Source organism: Leucoraja erinacea, chromosome 14, assembly GCF_028641065.1.
Source record: "Leucoraja erinacea ecotype New England chromosome 14, Leri_hhj_1, whole genome shotgun sequence".
Lineage (NCBI taxonomy): Eukaryota > Metazoa > Chordata > Chondrichthyes > Rajiformes > Rajidae > Leucoraja > Leucoraja erinaceus.
In genome coordinates this window covers 20,231,456-20,250,773 of record NC_073390.1, presented here as the reverse complement: position 1 = coordinate 20,250,773, position 19,318 = coordinate 20,231,456, and the positions used below count along the sequence as shown (strand labels likewise).

At 41.3% G+C, this 19,318-nt stretch overlaps 1 protein-coding gene across 1 annotated transcript in view; it reads right to left on the bottom strand.

Moving 5' to 3' along the window:
* Positions 1-1,715: 1,715 nt before the first annotated feature.
* Positions 1,716-19,318, bottom strand: part of LOC129703352 (TSC22 domain family protein 2-like) — a 72,289-nt gene continuing 54,686 nt past the window's right edge. The window contains exons 2-3 of the mRNA XM_055645723.1: positions 5,358-5,409; positions 1,716-3,391 (exon numbers count right to left, since the gene is read on the bottom strand). Of these exons, the coding sequence (XP_055501698.1) occupies positions 3,116-3,391; positions 5,358-5,409 (328 nt within the window). The 3' untranslated portion in view covers positions 1,716-3,115. The remainder of the gene's footprint in view (positions 3,392-5,357; positions 5,410-19,318) is intronic.

Here is a 19,318-nt window from a genome sequence, read left to right as displayed (position 1 = left end):
AATTTGAGATTTGTAATAGAAAAAAATCACATGTGGTTAAAGTGCACATTGTCAGATTTTAATAAAGGCCATTTTTATACATTTTGGTTTCACCTTGTAGAAATTACATCAGTGTTTGGGACACAGCAATGTCATGTAAATGGAAGTAGATGCTGAGAGCTCTCTTATACCTGCATAAAGGAGGCAATTAAACTCACCTCAGCAATCACAAACAAGTTATGTGTCCCAAATGTTATGGTGCTCTGATATGGGGAGACCATTTCAGGGCACTGCTGTAATTTCTACATGGTGAAACCAAAATGTATAAAAATGGTCTTTATTAAAACCTGACAATGTGCACTTTAACCACATGTGATTTTTTCTATTACATATTCAAATTGTCGAGTGGAGGCAAATAAATAATTGACGGGTCTTTGTCCCAAACATTATGGAGGGCACTGTACTTGCAAAAGAGTCGAGTGAATATTCACTGTGTTGGTCCTCAGGCCTGGACTTAGTGTAAACTTGCTGACACATCAAAAGTTCGTACAAGGATAATATTTCATTAAGCTGGGTATGCAGAGGTCATTGCCTCCAAATGAGAGCTAACCATTCAGGATGGCAATGAGAAGGGATTTCTTCACTCAGACAGGAAATCTTTGACATTCTCTACCCAAGACAGCTGTGGGTGTTCACAAAGTATCTTCAAGGCAGATTTGTATGGTGCTACAATATTACAGGGCTCAAGAGATACCAAGTTAGCACCGGAAGGATTGAAGCAAATTGATCAGACGTGTTATTATGGGTGGTAGAAGAATGAGGGGCCAAATGGTCCACTTTGGCTATTTCTAATCTTTCCACTCCCACAATAACCTACTTACCCTGCAGAATTCCCAGCACGAGTGTGTGGTTGCAGACTCCAGTACTGACCCAGGATAAATAGATTTTCCCCATGTAAAACAATCACTTGGACAAAGCCAGGCTAACATGTAATCAGCCAGGCCAGTCTGTAATTAACCAAAAGATGAACAAGCCATTTTATTGTCCATTTGCAATTCAGGTAGTCTTCCTGTGGAAAGATTCTGACAAATTAATAATAGAAAACTACTATGCAAATGAATTAAACTCTAGTGTTCATTAGAGTTTTCAATTTTTCAGAAATAGGTCTGAGTTAGGAATTGAGAGGGAGGAAATCAAGGAGGTGGTATCAGGGGGAGTGGTAGTGAGCCAATTGTTGGACCCAAACTGAAAATACTGGGAACACCTGGCAGGTCAGGCAGCATCTGTGGAGAGAGAAATTGAATTCATATTTTAGGTTGATCACCACAAAGCATATACCAGCTGATTGAAGAACTTTTTGCCTAAGTGTGGAGGAAATAGATTTGATTTCTCCAAGGCAGAGGTACATAGATATTTGATGAGGGGCAAGGTTAAAGCAGGTTGATAGTTATAAAGGGCAGAGGTTACAGTGAGTTCAGCCAAGATCTTAAAGGACAAAGTAGACTTATGGTGTTTATTTATGCTCCTAATCGCCATTCTTATTTCCTCTCTACCTTCCTTCCCCCCAAAGACACTATGCATGTCCAAGAACCAGCTTGCAATCTTGTAGTTTATTTTAAGCAGTGGATTTGTGATCAGTCTCAGGCCTTGCATTTGAAGTTAGACACAATGAGATTTTTCTTTAAACTACTGTTGCAGTTTTGCTCATTTTAATTTAACCACACAGGACAAATCGCACATCTGAATCGGCACGTTGCATTTATTAAATACAATAAAATCTGCAATGTAACAAAACTTTATGCATATGAAATTCAAAACACCATTTAAACAAAAGATGGCTCACTCCATTTTTTTTCTGACTAGCACTTAACACTAGTTCGAATCCAGCTGTTTTAGTTTTCATTGGACATTGTTCACAGACTAAACTTGTTACAGTAAGAGTGCTCAGTAAAAACATGAGGTAAGAAACTGGTTTGACAAAGGGGTCATGCAGAACATGCTGAAGATTAAAAAGGAAAATAAAGGATGCATGTTATAGCTCGAGAAAAAAAAAAGTACAAACTAAAATACGTACAGAATAAGCGTACAAAATAAATGAATTCAGATACAGCTTTGCTTCTTTGGTTACAAAGTAGGTTGAACAATTTCACAGCTTATTCCCCCCCCCACCCCAAACATACTTCTGAGGAAAGGAGAAAAAAAATGTAGAACAATCATGGCAATTCTCCCCCTCACCCAACCCACAAAGAAAAATCAGTAACAGAAGTGAGCACAGTTTATTTTTCTTTATCAAAAAAAAGCCCAAATATTCTTTCAAGGTCTTAAATCGCAATGTCTGGTGCCTACTTGTACATGTCTGCTATGTTCTTCCTTACATTACTTACACTCTATACAAAATTTACATTCAAATTGGGATTCAACTATTGCAGAAGAAAATCCCCAAGGTAAAACTGCCATTAGTGTCAGAACTCTTAAGCCAGGATTTTTTTTTAAATTTTATTATTGCCTATATATTTTTTAAACTAATATATGCAATCCCAACTATCGCTTGCTTTTACCAGTAATCTTATCTTTTAATTTCAAACTTACAAAAAAAAAGATTCTGTGACATTGTTCATATACATATGAAAATAGCAGCCCTGTAATAAATAAAAACAAACAGTAAATGAAAATTCATGTATGCAAAAAAGTTACGAGAACAGTGGCTCTTTTCGAACAGAGCTGCTTATTGGATCTTAATGTTAGACAGGAAAAGGCTCGTGGCCTACAGATTCCTATAATATGCATTTTATATATATTATTTTTATATATATAAAAACCTTGGTAAGCCAGAAAGATGGAGGTACCCTCTTGTCCATTAACCGGATGAAGATCCGCTTTTCTCCAACAAGATTCAGATCCTTCAACCAACTCTGATTGTGCAGTCACACATTTGCTGATGCCAACTGGGACATCTCAGGCAGAAAGCTCTTGCAGATGATTGTCTAATACTGAAAAGGCCAAGGAGCAAAAAACACATTTAAGCATGGCTATTTGCTGTTCAATGGAGAGTGGTAAGAACACCAGTGGCACACAGAGACAGGATTTTTCTTATTTTTTTCCTCTCTGAAGGATTTCCTATGCAGGCGAGCGAGTTTCATGCAGAAGGAATGTTAGGCTGCGGAGGAGGCTGCGTCTGTTGTGTGCTTTGTTGAGGTTGTGCTACTGCTGCCGGCTGCTGTGGTTGGGAAGTGCTACTGAGGTTGGTCACCTGCGTTTGAAGCTGAGTCAGCTGGTCATTGTTCGCTAGAGATTTTAACAGGGAATTCTCTCGTTCAAGTATACAGTTCTTCTCAATCAGCTCTTTGATCTGCTCCTTTAAGACTTCCACTTCCTCTCTCACAGCGTACATCAGATGACTTTTCACTAAATCCTGCATTAAAACACAGATAATCACACGTTTAGTGAAATAGATTTCACACTAGCTTGAAATCCTTCCGTGAAAAGAGAAAAGGCCTGCTAAGTTTGTTATCACGATACTGTGGAAACAAGGCAGAAGTGAGATCAAGCCTGGAATACTTGTTGCTCAATGAAACTTTGCATCAAAAAATTTACTTGACAGAAATCCATTTTCTTGCCGAGAGGGAGTGCATTAATGGACATTCATGATTATTATCTCTCCTATAATATCAACTCAATGAGAAACACAGACTATTCTACCGCAGGAATTAATGATTTCAAAATGGTCTCCTGTCCAAAAGGATTGAAAGATGCAATATGGAAACAGGCAATACAGCCCACAACACTGAATGATCACCCATTCACACTAATTCTGTTATCCCGCTTTCTCATCCACCCCCTACACACCAGAGGCAATTTAGAAGTTAATTAATTTACAAGCCGGGACGTCTTTGGGATGTGGGAGAAAACTCATGCGATCACAGGGAGAATGTGCAAACTTCACAGACAGCACCCATAGTCAGGATCGAACTTCTGTCTCTGGCGATATGAGGCAGCGGCTCCACCACTGTACTGCCCAAACTGTAACATTTGAGCATTTATGAGGTGTTCAGTCTCTCCCACACCTCACCATCTTTGCACACTGCACTGTCCAGTTTCACTTCAGACAAACTGTTAGCTAATTTATAATATTGACATGGCTTATATGTACCTACAACCACATTGATAGATATTCTCACATATACCCATTTTAAAGACTGCTTGTGTGGAATCCTGTTCTTCATCCAGTACTTGTAAAACAGACAATGAAGAGATTCTTACATCCAAGAGTCCAGAAATAGCAAAACTAGTCAGGAAACTTCCCCCAGGCAAAGACCAAATTACATGGAATGATGATTCAAATATCACAAAACAATGCCAGTCATCCACCTGGGCTGCAGTGCTGTTGAGCTATTAATTTACTTGGCTAAATTTTAAGTCTGTTATTGTTACATTTAATGTTTTTTCCCCAAACATCTGCAGTGGTACACCAGCATTTGGTTTTGGTATATTAGTGTCACATGCACCAAGAGTGAGAAACTTTGTATGCTATCCAGTCATATTATACTCTACACAAATACAATTAAGCCATACACAAGTACAACGGCTAATGCAAAGAGAAAAATAGTAGAGTGCAGAATATTGCTCTACAACAATGACAGGAATACAGCAACAGAGAAAGAGCTTAGAGTTGCAGCAATAGAGAAAGGGCAGATTAAAAGGTTCAAGTTGAATGATTTCAGTTGGGTGATCAGGATGACAGCATTAGTCTATGAGGATCGTTCAGTAGAAATGTGTAGGAAGGAACTGCAGATGAGGTTTAAACCGAAGGTAAACACAAAAAGCTGGAGTAACTCAGCGGAACAGGCAGCATCTCTGGAGAAGGAATGGGTGACGTTTCGGGTTGACCAAAACATTACCCTTCCCTTCTCTGCAGAGTTGCTGCCTGTCCCGCTGAGTTACTTCATCTTTTTGTGTCTATCTTCATTCAGTAGAAGCTGTTCCTGAAAGTGGTGATAAGACACAAAAAGCTGGAGTAACTAAGCTAGTCAGGCAGCATGTCTGGAGAAAAGGAATAGGTGACATTTTGGGTTGGAGACCCTTCTTCAGACCGAGAGTGAGATACCCTCCAATAGACATCCATTCACTGTGCCTACCTCCCACCCTCCTTTAGGGTTTTTCTGCTCTCCTGCTATTGTGCAGAAGGGTCCCAACCCGAAACATTGCCTAATCATTCCCTCTACAGAAGTTCCACTTTTTTGACAAATTCTAATCTTATTTAAATCAAAAGGAAAGAATAAAATGCAAGCTCAAATTTGCAAGTTGTAAATCAAAAATTCTTGGGAACTTCATTAATTTGAAACGGAAAAACGGAATATTAATGGTATAATTTCACTTACCATGGCCTGTTCTATTTTGTTATCGATTGCTACCACACTTGCTCCTGAAGCACTGTAACACAAACAAAATGCACCATGATTACAACGTGTACTCTTTTCAGAAGTTTTCAAATGAACCACCAAACCTTTACTGTATGCAATGTTGCAAAACCAGAGGCTGGTATAACACTACTGGTGTAGATTTGAAAGCCACACGATTGACAGTTAACACTGAAGCACAGCGAGAACTAGATTTAGAAAACAGTTTCAATACTTTTCTCCCAACGGCTTCATTCAAATTTCTACGCACTGATCAAATCCCTAAATTTATTACGATTTTAAATTTCTCATGACAAATCTGAGCACAAACTTGATTTAACATTCCATTACTGGTGCAGACCCTCAGATAATATTTAAAAAGGTGTTGTTTTTTTTAAATATGGAGTGCAACCTTTAAGCCCTTTTTTAATGACAATGCAAATTTTCAGCGATTTGTTTACAATTCCTAGGAAATTCAACATTATCAGTAATATGAGCTCACCTTTCCAATGAAAGATTGAGAAATACAAGGAACAATTTGACAGCAATATGTATTATACCTACACCAAAACAAAGTGCTATGTCACAATATTATCACCTCAAAATAACATCCAGATCTTCATGCATATTAAAGCAAACCTGGGTAACAAATTTAAATTTGGGAAGAAATATACATTCTAGTCAGATGCTAGTATTGTCAAGATCTAACACCAACCAAGCTAAGCAAAGTTGCCATCAGCTTAGAGCTTAGTGTTTGAGGTGTTTGCCAGCTGTACATTTGCATTAAATAGTTAAAGACACAAACTCTCAGCTTCTTCCACTTCACTCTTTCTTTGAGATGAAGGAATACAGATAAAACTTTGGAAAGTACCACGTCTAGATTTAGACTGGAATGCCTCCATCCCATATCAGGATAGTTAGCACCGTAGCATATGACTTTGCCATCTACTAGGAAGAGTAACTTTATTAAGGTTAGACACATAGTGCTGAGAGAAACTCAGCGGGTCAGGCAGCATCTCTGGCGAAAAAGGATGGGTGACATTTTGAATCGGGACTCTTCTTCAGACTGAAGTAGAAGGGAGGGAAATAGAGGTAAGAAAAGGCCAGAACAAAGCAGGACCTGCAACAGATGCCCAGGGAGGGTGGAGCCCATAATGGCCCATTGTTGGCTGGTGAAGAGATGATAACAAAGGGAGACTAGGATGCAAACAGAGGAACTAGTAGGCCAACTAGGGTGGGGAAGGAGGAAGAGAGGAAAGGCAGGAATTACTTGAAATTAGAGAAATCAATATACTGCTGGGTTGTAAGCCGCCCAAGTGAAATAGGAGGTGCTGTTCCTCCAATTTGCGTGTGGCCCCACTCTGATTGTGGAGAAGGCCCCGAACCGTACGGTCAGAATGGGAAGGGGAAGGGGAGTTAAAAATGTTTGGGAACCAGGAGATCACATAGAGCAAGGCAGACTGAGTGTAAGCGTTCAACAAGACGATCGCCCAGTCTGCGGTTGATCTCGTTGAGATATAGGAGCCCACACCAAGAACACAGATACAGTAGCAGAGGTTGGAGGTGGTGGAAGTGAACTGCCTCACATTTTAATTGAGGCTGTGGCTCCTGCTACTCTTGTTTTGTTGCAACATATACTGAGGGGTGGAGGAGGAGAGGACCCTGGAAATGCGATTAGGCTCAGTTTGAAACAACAACAAAAAACTGCTGGAGGAGCTCAACAGGTCGAAAGGCATCCATGGAATCAAAGGGATGGTTCATGTTTCAAGTCGAGAACCTGCACCAGGACGAAAAGAGAGGGAGAGGCTGGTAAGAACCCAGATCAGAAGGGATGATTGGTAGATAGGACAAGGAGAGAATGGAGAGAGGATAGGGAAGATGAAACAAGGAAGAAACCCAGGTAAATAGGTATGTGGGTGATGGGCAGATGGGATGAGCAGGGGTAGGGTAATCATTTGGGGAAATGTAGTGGGCAAGAGAAGCAAAGAATGAAGATGGAAGAATTTCTTTAGCCAGAGGGTGGTGAATCCATGGAATGCATTGCCATAGACGATTGCCGAGGCCAAGTCATTGGGCATTTTAAAATCAGAGATGGATAGGTTCTTGATTAGTAAGGCCGTCAAAGGTTATGGGAAGAAGGCAGGAGAATAAGTTGAGGGAAAAGTAGATGAGCCATGATTGAATGGTTGGGCAGACTCAATGGGTCGATTAGCCTAATTCTGCTCCTGTCTGATGGTCTTATGAAATAAGGGATTGGAAAATGAGAACAGGAGTGTGCTGGTGGGAGTGGGAAAGGAGCACTTTGGGTGTGGGTTGCGTGAAATTGGAAAATATATATACCAGAGTTGCAAGTTCCACAAGTAGAAGGAGGTATTCTTCTAGTTTGCACATGGCCATACTCTGGCAGTGGCTAAAGCCAAGGACAGACAGGTTGGTGTGGGAAGAGGAGTTACAACGATTGCAACCGGAAGCACAAAATGGCCACCATGGACGCTCTTCAAAATGGATGCCTGAACTGTGCTAGATCTCGCTGGTGTAAAGAATCCACATCATAAGTGCAGAATGCGGTAGACTGTGATGCTTTCGGACCTAGTGGAAACGAAAGATGCTATGCTGGATGCAGAGGCTAAATGAAGTGAAAGGTATCTTCCATTCAATTCTCAAGTCGTGCTCAAGATTTTTGCCCAAGGTTCCAGCATCTGTAGTTTCTTGTGTCTCCATGCTTCCTTTTAATATTGCTCATTCTGACTGAAATCATTTCAAGCAAAAAACTGAATTGCTAAGAATCTAAGCTTGTGTCAGTCTTTGTTCTCTACTTTTGACTCGTACTCACCCTCAACATCCTATCAGCATCTTACCCTGCCAGATAAAATCTAGATGTGAGAATAATTACAAAGCCAAAGAGCCAAGTTCAAGCATGCCCCAAAGATAGCAACGTTTTGGAAAAAGTAACCTCTGCTGTGACTCACAACACCGGATATTCGATTTTAAGAGATTATAGAGGCAGATATTTCTCATAACCATTCTACATTAAAAAAAAAAATGATCAGATGGGCAAAGTAATTAGGGTAAAGAGGAAATAACACTGCACCGTGTCATTCTGGTCTGTAGGGGAAGTAGATTTAATAGTTACTGTCAAAGACAGGTGGATAATGACGCTGTGCCTTATCATCCAATGACTAATTTTACTAGTCGAGACAACACTGACAAAGTGACTCAGTGGGTCACTCAGCATCTCAGATGATGCATGGATAGGTGATGTTTCGGGTCAGGATCGTTCTTCAGAATGTTTGTGGCAGGCATTCCCCCCCCAACAAAATGTTGCCTATCCATGTTCTCCAGAAATGCTGCCTGACCCGCTGTGTTACTCCAGCACTGTGTCATTTGTAAGCCAGCATTTGCACTTGGGTTCCCAGAACATTGATGGTAAGTAGTCAAGGTTTGCCCACAGAATCTTTAAACTTTCATTTAAAGAACTTAGCTGATAAGAGATCTGTGGCCGACTTACAGCAGACCAACTTGATCATGTTACCTATCCATAACAAAGCTGGTAAATGTGACCATTGGACAACCTCAGACAACCTCCATCCTTGCACGATTGTGTTGGGCAGAACTATAATTGTGTTAATTGGGATGGACTCTGGTAGTTCAAACAGAGCAAGTCTGAACATCTGAGGTTCCATCGACAATAAACAGCAGAAATGCATTCCGTCATATATATATCTGCAAAGTGAGGATGATCTGGACTGCTGTTATAATCACAGCAGCAGATTAGCCTTGATCCAAGAGCACAATAGGTCACCATAATAGTTTAACTTACTTTAAAGATACAATATGGAAACAGTTCTTTCTGCCCACTGAGTCCACGCTGACCATCGATCACCTCTTCACACTAGTTCCATATTGCCGCGCTTTCTAATCCACTCCCTAGACATGAGGAGCAATTTACGGAGGTCAAGTAACCTACAAAGCCACAAGTCTTCAGATATGGGAGGAAACCCACGTGATCACAGGAAGAATGTGCAAACTCCACATACAGCAAGAGAATCGAACCCATGACTGGCACTGTGAGGCAGATCTACCAGCTGCGGCAATGTGCTACCCTTATTCGTGCTATGTACGGGGCTGCAACACAGGGCTAGTTGCTAAAAAGCAAAATTAGCATGCAATTTAAAGAGTTAAGAAATTACATAACCGATGAATTCAAAGGTGAGGCATGAAACGCAGCAGACATTAACAGGCAAAGATTCCAAGAATACCCCATCCTTAAAAATGGCAGACATTCATCCTGTAAGCCACATTCATAAAAATATTTAGCTGCTGTCCAATGATCCATCTCTGCTTCCTCAGATTCCCACCATCACATTCATCTTTAGCCAATTCAATACATTTCGCGATTAGATGAGAATTAGACACGAGGTTACAAGATTAGAAACAACACGTGCTGAAGATCTGCTTCTAACCAACCTCTTCTTGTAACAGTTAGAATACTGGCAACCAACTAACAATATGGAAGATTGCCCACACCGCTGGGCATAAAAGGACAAATGCAATCCTGCTAGTTGCCGCTCTAATTAGTCTATTCACAATCATCAGCAAATCGACAACGGTATCAGTGACACTGCTAGAAAACATGGACCAGAGGCAAATTCCAAAGGGAATTGAGAGTGACTTTCCTTTAGAACGTTTGACCTAGAATGGCAACAAAATCCCAGTGATAAGCATCCAGGTGAAATACCTCCAATAGTTAAAGTCATATATCTCCTAAAGAAAGATGGTTGTGGTTTCTGGACGTCAATCATCCTTGCCTCCTGGTCTCTGCCCAACCATCTGCAGTTGCAAGAGAGGATATTCACTAATGAGTCTACTGTTCAATTTCATTTGCAACTCCTCAGCAAATGAATTATTCCTTAGACATGCAGCATGGAATGGTAAGTGGCAAGTAATATTGGTACTCAAATGCCACTCGATGACCATCGCCAACAACAGAATCTAACAGTAAACACTTGATATTCAACAGCGATACCATTGAAGTCCTAAGCAATTAATATATTGTGTTTACATGACCAAATGTGAATCGATACTTAAATAATGTTGCCACAAGAGTTCTTCAGTGGATGGGCATCCTGGAGCAGACCACCCACACCTGGTACCCCACAACATTTTGCAGGCGATAATTAGATATTTGCAGGGGATATGAGGATAATTAAAAATGGTATTTCCTCATTACACAGGTCAATCGCTTCATGTGCCAACAGTCAAATCTATCCCATGTATCTACTTATTTCCCTGTAAACTATTTCTCTCAGGTACCCATTGACTCATTAATTGAAAATCATATTTTCTCATAACATAGAAGGCCAAGCGTTACATGTGCCATTGGACAGATTCCACCATCTTAAGCCACATCACAACTCTTGCCTCTTGCTGTAGCATCGAACACCAACCACACAGGTAGATCAACACCACTCAAAAGAAAGCAGCCTGCTTGACTGCCATCCTATTCAGTAATCAGTAGTTCCCTCCATTAAGACCTGCTGCAGCTAGCAGGCAGTTACTTGTCACAGCCACTGTAAATACAACTCCCAAAACTGTATCCTCACTCAAAGGGCAAGGGCAGAAAGCATATATGGGAACATGCAGGTCATAGGGTCACAGAGACGGAGCATAGAAACAGGCCTTTTGGCCCAACCTGCCCATGCTGACCGAGATGCCTATCTAAGCTAGACCCACTTGTCTGCTTTTGCCCAATATGCCTCTAAACCTTTCCTATCCATGTACCCGACTAAATATCTTAAAAGTTATACCTACTTCAACTATCTCTGGCAACTCGCTCCATATACTCACCACTCTGTGAAAACGTTGCCCCTCAAGTTCCTATTAAATCTTTCCTCTCTCACCTTAAACCAATATCCTCTGGTTAAATTTTGACTGTGCATTCACCCTATGAAGTGCTTCCATTCATGATCTTGTACACCTTTATAAGATCACCCTTAGCCTCCAAGGAATAAAGTGTCAGCCTGCCCAACTTCTTCCCATAGATCAGGCCCTCGAGGCCTTGCACCATCATAAATATAGAAGGTACACAAAAAAACTGGAGAAACTCAGCGGATGCAGCAGCATCTATGGAGCGAAGGAAATAGGCAACGTTTCGGGCCGAAACCCTTCTTCAGACATCATAAATATAGAGGTGCTCTTCAAACCTTGACACCATCCTAACTTGGAAATATATCACTGTATTGTAACTGTCGAAATCCATAATTTCCTTTCCCATTGGCACTGAGGAAGTACCTTCCACAAGAGGGTAATAATTCAAGGTGACCCAAAACCACCTGAAGGAAGAATGGGGACAGTTAAACAATGTTGGCCTGGCCAGTGATATGCACATCTGGAAATATTTAAAAAACCCTGAATGACAGCAGGCAATGAAATCAGTATCCTGCAAATTGAGGCAGTGGGAGGAATATAAGTGCAGATCGCTGGCCTGTAATGTTGAAGGAGGAATGTCGAAAGTACTAAATAAAAAGGAAGTGAGACGGTGATTTCAATTCCTAGGGAATTCCTAGAAAAATCACCGCAAAAAGCACTGAAAAAAACCATGTTCAAATATTACACTTACATTTTGACTATGTATAGAAACTTGCGAATCCGAATAGTTTAAAATAATGTGCAAATAATTCAACATCTGTAAAATTCATTTTTCTTTTGCATTGAAAATGAAATTGAAACCACAAGGTTGTTCATTCATCCTCTGTATCAGAAATAAAATGCATCTGACAAATGCAGTTGGAAAGTACTGAACTCGCTTGTTTCCTTTTGGGCAAACAGGTGCAGAGATCACTCGAAATCCTATTCAATACATTCAACACGTCGGCTATATGTCCAGTGACAACATTTAGGGCATAGCCTGTAATGATTTTTGTTTTGGCAATCATTAAGGCGGCACAGTTAATAAGTTACAGTGCCAGCGACCCGGGTTCAATCCTGACTATGGGTGCTGTCTGTACGGAGTTTGTACGTTCTCCCCTTGACTACGCGGGTTTTCTGCAGGTGCTCCTGTTTCCTCACACATTCCAAAGACGTACACGTTTCTAGGTTAATTGGCTGTGGTAAGGATTGTCCCGAGTGTGTAGGATAGTGCTAGTGTACAGGAATCGCCCAAAGGGCCTGTTTCCGCGCTGTATCTCTAAACTAAACTGCACAGACAGAGAGATTTGTAATTGCCAAAACCATTGTCCGTTGTCCAAGTGAAGCCCAGCTACCTCATTCAAATGTAGATGTGAGTGGATGCCACACAAGCATCCTGAAACCTGTGGCAGTGCAAACATAAAATAAAATCCAGGTGCCCGAGCAAAAATGGGTAATTTACCATCGCAGAAAATAATTAACTCCACTAAAGTGGTTTCTGTAAAGTTGTGCATTTATTTATAGATACACTGATTTATTCAAATATTCACAATTCCCCATGTAGCCAGTCATCTTTCACAAACACTCTGGAACCCTTGGCTAACTCCCATTCTCATCTCTTCAAACACTTATCGCTACTCCCAAACACCTACACCCTCCCCTCCCCCTGTATAAACAATCCCCCCCTCTCCTCTGCCCCACCTGGACGCACCAATTTCTCTCCTCCCTCCCACCCCATCCACAGTAGTACAAGACTTTGGTGAGGGCACCTTTAGAGTATTGCATTTGGTTTTGGTCAGCCTGTTGCAGGAAAGATGTTGAGCTGGAAAGGGTACAGAAAAGATTTACGGGAAGTTGCCAGGACTAGAGGGAGAGGTTGAGTAGGCTGGGACTCTATGCTTTGGAGCGCAGGAGGATGAGGCGTGATCTTATAGAGGTGCATAAAGGGCCGGATTCTCTTGGCGATTTTTTCGGCGATATATACACACATGAATATTTATTCATGTGTGTATATATTTATATCATGGTATATGGACACATTTATCTGTTTTGTAGTAAATGCCTACTATTTTCTGTGTGCTTAAGCAAAGCAAAAATTTCATTGTCCTATACAGGGACACATGACAATAAACCCACTTGAACACTTGACTGCCGGCGTCATGTTAGTGTCGCCAAAAGATTGAACATTTCAAAATCCAGCGGCGACAAAAAAAGGTTGCGACACTTGAAAAAATACAGCGCGTCATACGACGTCACGCCGCGTCACCGCCGCATCTTTTTCGGAGACCTGATACGTCAGTCAATGATGCTGGCATTTGCCGAAAAGAATCGCCAAGTGGGATAGGTCTTTTAGATCATGAAAGGAATAGATAGGGTGAAGCAGTCTTTTACCCAGAGTAGGGGAATTGCGAACCAGACAACATGGTGAGGAGGGAAAGATGTAATAGGAACCTGATGGACTGCTTTTTTTTTAACACAAAGGGAGGTAGGTATATGGAACGTGGTGCTGGAGGAGGTAGTCGAGGTAGGTATTATCATGTTTAAGAAACATTTAGACAGGTACATGGATAGGATAAGTTTAGAGGGATATGGGCCAAACAGGTGGCACTAATGTAGATGGGGTATGTTGGTCGGCATGGGAAAGTTGGGCTGAAGGGCCTGTTTCCACGCTGTATGATTATTACAATAAACAATTCGACAAATTATTTTTATCTGGCGTTTTACATAGTATCGTTTATGCACCCAGTTATGAAATAGTTTTCACTTCCTGTGCTATTTAATTGCTTTATAAACCAAACTCTTTCACTGATCAATTTAAGCGCAATGCTGTAATGATAACAAAACGTTGATCGACACTGCTAAGACACAAGTGCAAGAGATCTTTATGCGTAGGTCATAGCAATTGAAATCCTGCTCTAAACCCCCACAATAACAAACACTTACCGCACAGTTTTCCTTTTTATTTCACACGAATATCTCCGAGAAGTCACTTTTAGAGGCATGGGTAATTCTGAAGAACAAACTAAAGCTAACTGAGCGAGAACATCAAATGTCGTCTGTTAATGCTTACTGCAGCCTTCTGGCTTAAGCAACAGGATGTATCATACCAAAAGCGGCAGAGTCAATCAGCAACGGGCAAGTAGAGACAAAAAAAAAAAAAATCATGGTTGACGTTTGCATTGGCACTGATTGCTAGGGAACCTAACCACCGCCCCTTAACCGTCTACGTTTCGAAAGATTTGCGACATGATAGATATCTGCACACAAAAAAAATCCCATTACCTTCACAGGAAACAGGTCAAACTTACTGCCTATTTATGTTAAAAACAGTTAGGGTTATTCCAAGTAAGTTTCCAAGTACCTATTTAGAATGAAAAAAAAACAAACTTCATATCTTCTGAAGTTTAATGTAAAAAAGTACACGGGTTTCTGGGCAACTCCACAACCATCACCGATTGCCAAATAATAATTTATCATGGTTACAAAACCAATGTCTCCACAAATAAGAATTTGGGAGACAAATGTTACTAAGTTTTCAAAAACATCAGAAGCAAGCTGGCACACCAGCCACTAATAAACCTCATGGGCTACATAACTATGGGGTAGTAACCTTTCATCCCTTGCTTATCTCTGCCCCTAAACCACGGGTCGGCAACCTTGTTCTGCATAGGGGCCGGGATCCATGTCCGTGAACCAGTTAATAAATGGAGGTAATAATAATATATACTAACTAAATTAGTAATAATACATACTAATAATACATAAATTAGTAAAAATACATACTAATAATACATACGAACTAGTGTGACACTTAGTGTTTTTCAATTCATTTTCTGCAGTTCCCAGATCCCTCACGTCCCCAGAACTAGCTGCAGTTCCCAGGTTGCCTGCTTGCCCCTGGGACTGGCTGTAGCGCCCAGGTTGCCTGCCCCAGGACTAGCTTTAGCGCCCAGGTTGCCTGTGAGCCCTGGGTCTAGTTGCAGTTCCCAGGTTGCCTGCGAGCCCCGGGACTGGCTGCAGTTCTCAGGTCGCTTGCGTGGCCTGGGACTGGCTGTAGCGTCCAGGTCACAAAAACAAAATTGGGGGAAGGAAAAAAAACACGGCCAGATGATTTCGGGTTACGGGCCGGATCCGGCCAAGGAAGGAGCTTTAAAGACTCTTGGGTGTATGGAACAAGCTGCCAGAGGAGCTAGTTAAGTGAGGAACTATTGCAGCTTTTAAGAAACATTTAGACATTTAAACATTTATTCAGAAAGGATAGGTTTAGAGGGATATGGGCCAAAAGCAGGCAGGTGGGACTAGCGTAGATGGGATGTTGGTCAGCGAGGGCAAGTTGGACCAAGGGCCCGTTTCCACGCTGTATGACTATGGATATCGGGGGAAATCCAGTCTTACATAGGGACATTTTAAAAATTGTGATCCCAGGCTGGATTCTACCACATATAAAATATCCTTTCCACAACCATCCTGTCAAAATCCTGAAGGATCTTCCATGTTTCCTTCAAGTCCCCTCAATTGTTTAAACTCCAGCATGGTACCTAGAAAGACTTGTGTATGTCGTTTGTCAGTGATCTAGTTACGGAAAGACAAAAAATGCTGGCGTAACTCAGTGTTTTTCGGGCCGCATCCCTGAAGAACATGATTAGGTGGCGTTTTGGGTCGAGACCCATCTTCAGACTCAATATCTCTATTATCTATTCACAAAGGTACGCTTACATCAACCGCTTATTTTCCATAACCACCTTTGACGCAGCACTTTCTGCAGATAGAGGGGCAACCTCAGCACTTGTGGTGAAGATGTGAATGGGGTTTGCACATTAGTCTTATGACTGTGTCGATATTCCCCAGGTGCTCTAGTTTCCACCTACAACCTAAATACAGGCACTTTGTGTTTTACGTGTGTTTAATTTGTGCGTCTTTGAAATAATGCCCTTGTTCCTTTAATACCAAAACTTGATTTATACGTTTGTATTGTTGGAATAAGTCACTCAAATTTACTGCATAGTCGGGTGTAGGTTTAATTTATGCCAATTATATCACACACTGGGTAGGAAAATAGATCAATATATTAGCAAAGAGGTGAAATAAATAGGGAATTGCAATAAAATGCAGAAAAGAAAAACAAGCATAAATGAAAGTAGACAAAGAACTGCAGATGCTAAAATTTAGGGCAAAAAACAAAGTGCTGGATTAACTCAATGGGTCAGGCAGCATCTCTAGAAGACATGAATAGGCAGCATAACAGGCCGAGACCCTTCTTCAGACAGTCTGAAGAAGGGTTCTGACCCGAAACTTCGTTTTGCCAGTGTAAAACGATAAGATGCATTAAATAGTGAGCCACAATACTCCCACCTGCCTGCGATTGGCCCATATCTCTCTAAACCTGTCCTATCCATGTACCTGTCCAAATGTCACTTAAACATTGCGATATTACCTGCCTCAACTACCTTCTCCGACGTCTCGATCCATACACCCACCACTTTGTGTAAATAAAGTTACCCCTTGGGTTTCTGTTAAATCTCTTCCAACCCCACCTTAAACCTATGTCCTCTGGGTCTTGATTGCTCTACTCTTGACAAGAGACAATGTGCTTTTACCCAATCTATTCCTCTCATGATTTTGTACACCTCTAAGATCACCCCTCACCCTCCGCCTCTCCCTATAGCATAGGCCCCCAAGTCCTGGCAACGTCCCTGTAAATCTTCTCTGCAATTTTTCCAGCTTAACATCTTTCCTATAACATGTTGCCCGAAACTGAACACAATACTCCAAAAGTAGCCTCCACCAACATCTTGCAAAACTGAACTTCCAAATCCTATATTCAATACTCTGATGAAGGCCAATGTGCCAAAAGCTTTTCTGACCACTTAAGAAAAATTCTCTCAATTTACTTTCCTCTCTCTGTTCCTGTCCCAAATTCATTTTTAAAATTCCAGTTTTTCAGTCTTTGACCTTGGATGCTGGAACAATTGATCTGATCTAAGAGTTTCATTTACAACACCCAATACCTGGCTCCAATTAAACTGCACACAGCCCAACTCCTTGTTCCTTTACCACAATATCTACCTGAACTCAAAAGGAAGCTATTGGAAAAAAAGTCAGCTGGTTTATCAGTTCATGAGAATTGACTACAAGAGTTTTAAAACATTGTTGGGCCTTGCTCTCATCTGATAATGCATCTCAGTATTCCATCTTAAAAAGTTTTGCTAAAGATAACACTCAACTATTTTCCTCCACAACAAGACACTAAACTCTACAACAAAAAAAATCTACAGATTTGTCCAACTCTCCAGTCTTGTGCACTCAAACCTTTGAAATATGTGGGGTCCTTTTCATCAGAAGTCTCTGCTACATCCTTCCCTTCTACCAGTGCTCAGTTTACCAAGATTTGAAAGACTGGCATTAGCTCAGACTTGTACCAGTCTTCCAGACAATCTAGACCCTTGCAATTTTGTACAAGAAAAACGCCTGCAGAGGATGTGATCTCTCTTGACCCACATTCAGCCCTGTATCACTTTGACAATAAGAACGATGTCAGAATGCTACTCTTTGACTACAAATTGACCTTCAACACCACAAGGCCAAATAAGCTCATAATTGAACCTCGTCCTTGGGGCATCATCTGCAACTGGCTTCGACTTCCTCACCAGCAAACCCCCATTGGTTAGAATTGGTCGTATTTCCTCTACCCTGACTCTGGTAACCTTTCAGAGTTGCGTGCTCAATCCCTTGCGCTGTTTCCGGTACACCCATGACTGAGTGGCCAAGGACAGCACAAAGTCCATTTTTAAGTTCGCCAAAGAGATGCCGCACAGGAAAGAGATCGAAGATATTGTGTCATGGTTTCAGACCAACAACCAAGCCCTTAATGTCAGCAGGACAAAGGTGTTAGTTGCCGATCCAAGCAAGTGAGGGAGTAAACACACCCCTGTCCTTATCAACAGCTACATTTTCAGAGTCAGTCATACAGTGTGGAAACAGGCTCTTCGGCCCAAATTGCCCACACCGACCAACATGCATCATCTACATTAATCCCACCTGCCTGTGCTTGATCATAACCCTCTAAACCTATCCTATCCATCTAATTGTCCAAATGTCACAAACGTTATGGTAATACCTGCCTCAACTACTTCCCATGGCAGCTCATTCCATATAAACACCATTCTGTGTAAAAAAAGTCACCCCTAAGGTTCCTATTAAACCTTTCCCCACTCACCTTCCTTGGCATACATATCACGAGCAACCTAACCTGGTCCCTTCACACTGATACCATGATCAAGGCACATCAGCATTTTCTTTCTTAAGATTCTGAGAGGATTCATCATGTCCACCAGCATTCTCCCAAACTTCTACAGACGAGCTGGAGAAAATACTTATTCTGATAGGAGGCAACGGCTCCGGACCCCCTGAACCCGCAGAGTAGCAAACGCAGCCCAGTCCATCACAGGCTCATCACTTCCTTCTATCCAGTCTATCTGCACAGTGCATCTCATCAGAAGGGCTGGAAGATAGTGCCAGTAACTCTGCACTGCCTCGGAAGTCAGCCACAATTGTTGCACTTTTGTATTTGCTGATGATTGTGGTTATGTAAAGTATGATTTTACTGTAGTATAAAGTTCACTGTTCTACAGTGCATTCAGAAAGTATTCAGACCCCTTCACTTTTTCCACATTTTGTTACGTTACAGCCTTATTCTAAAATGGATTCAATTCTTTTTTTTATTTTTTTTTTTTAATCAATCTACACACAATATCCCATAGTAAAAAAGCAAAAACAGGTGTTTAGAAATGTTTGAAACGTCAATAAAAATATCACATTTACATAAGTATTCAGACCCTTTACTCAGTACTTTGTTGAGGCACCTTTGGCAGCGATTACAGTCTCAAGTCTTCTTGGGTATGACGCAACAAGCTTGGCACACCTGTATTTGGGTAATTTCTCCCATTTCTCTCTGCAGATCCTCTCAAGCTTTGTCAGGTTGGACAGGGAGAGTCGATGTACAGATATTTTCAGGTCTCTCCAGAGATGTTCGATCG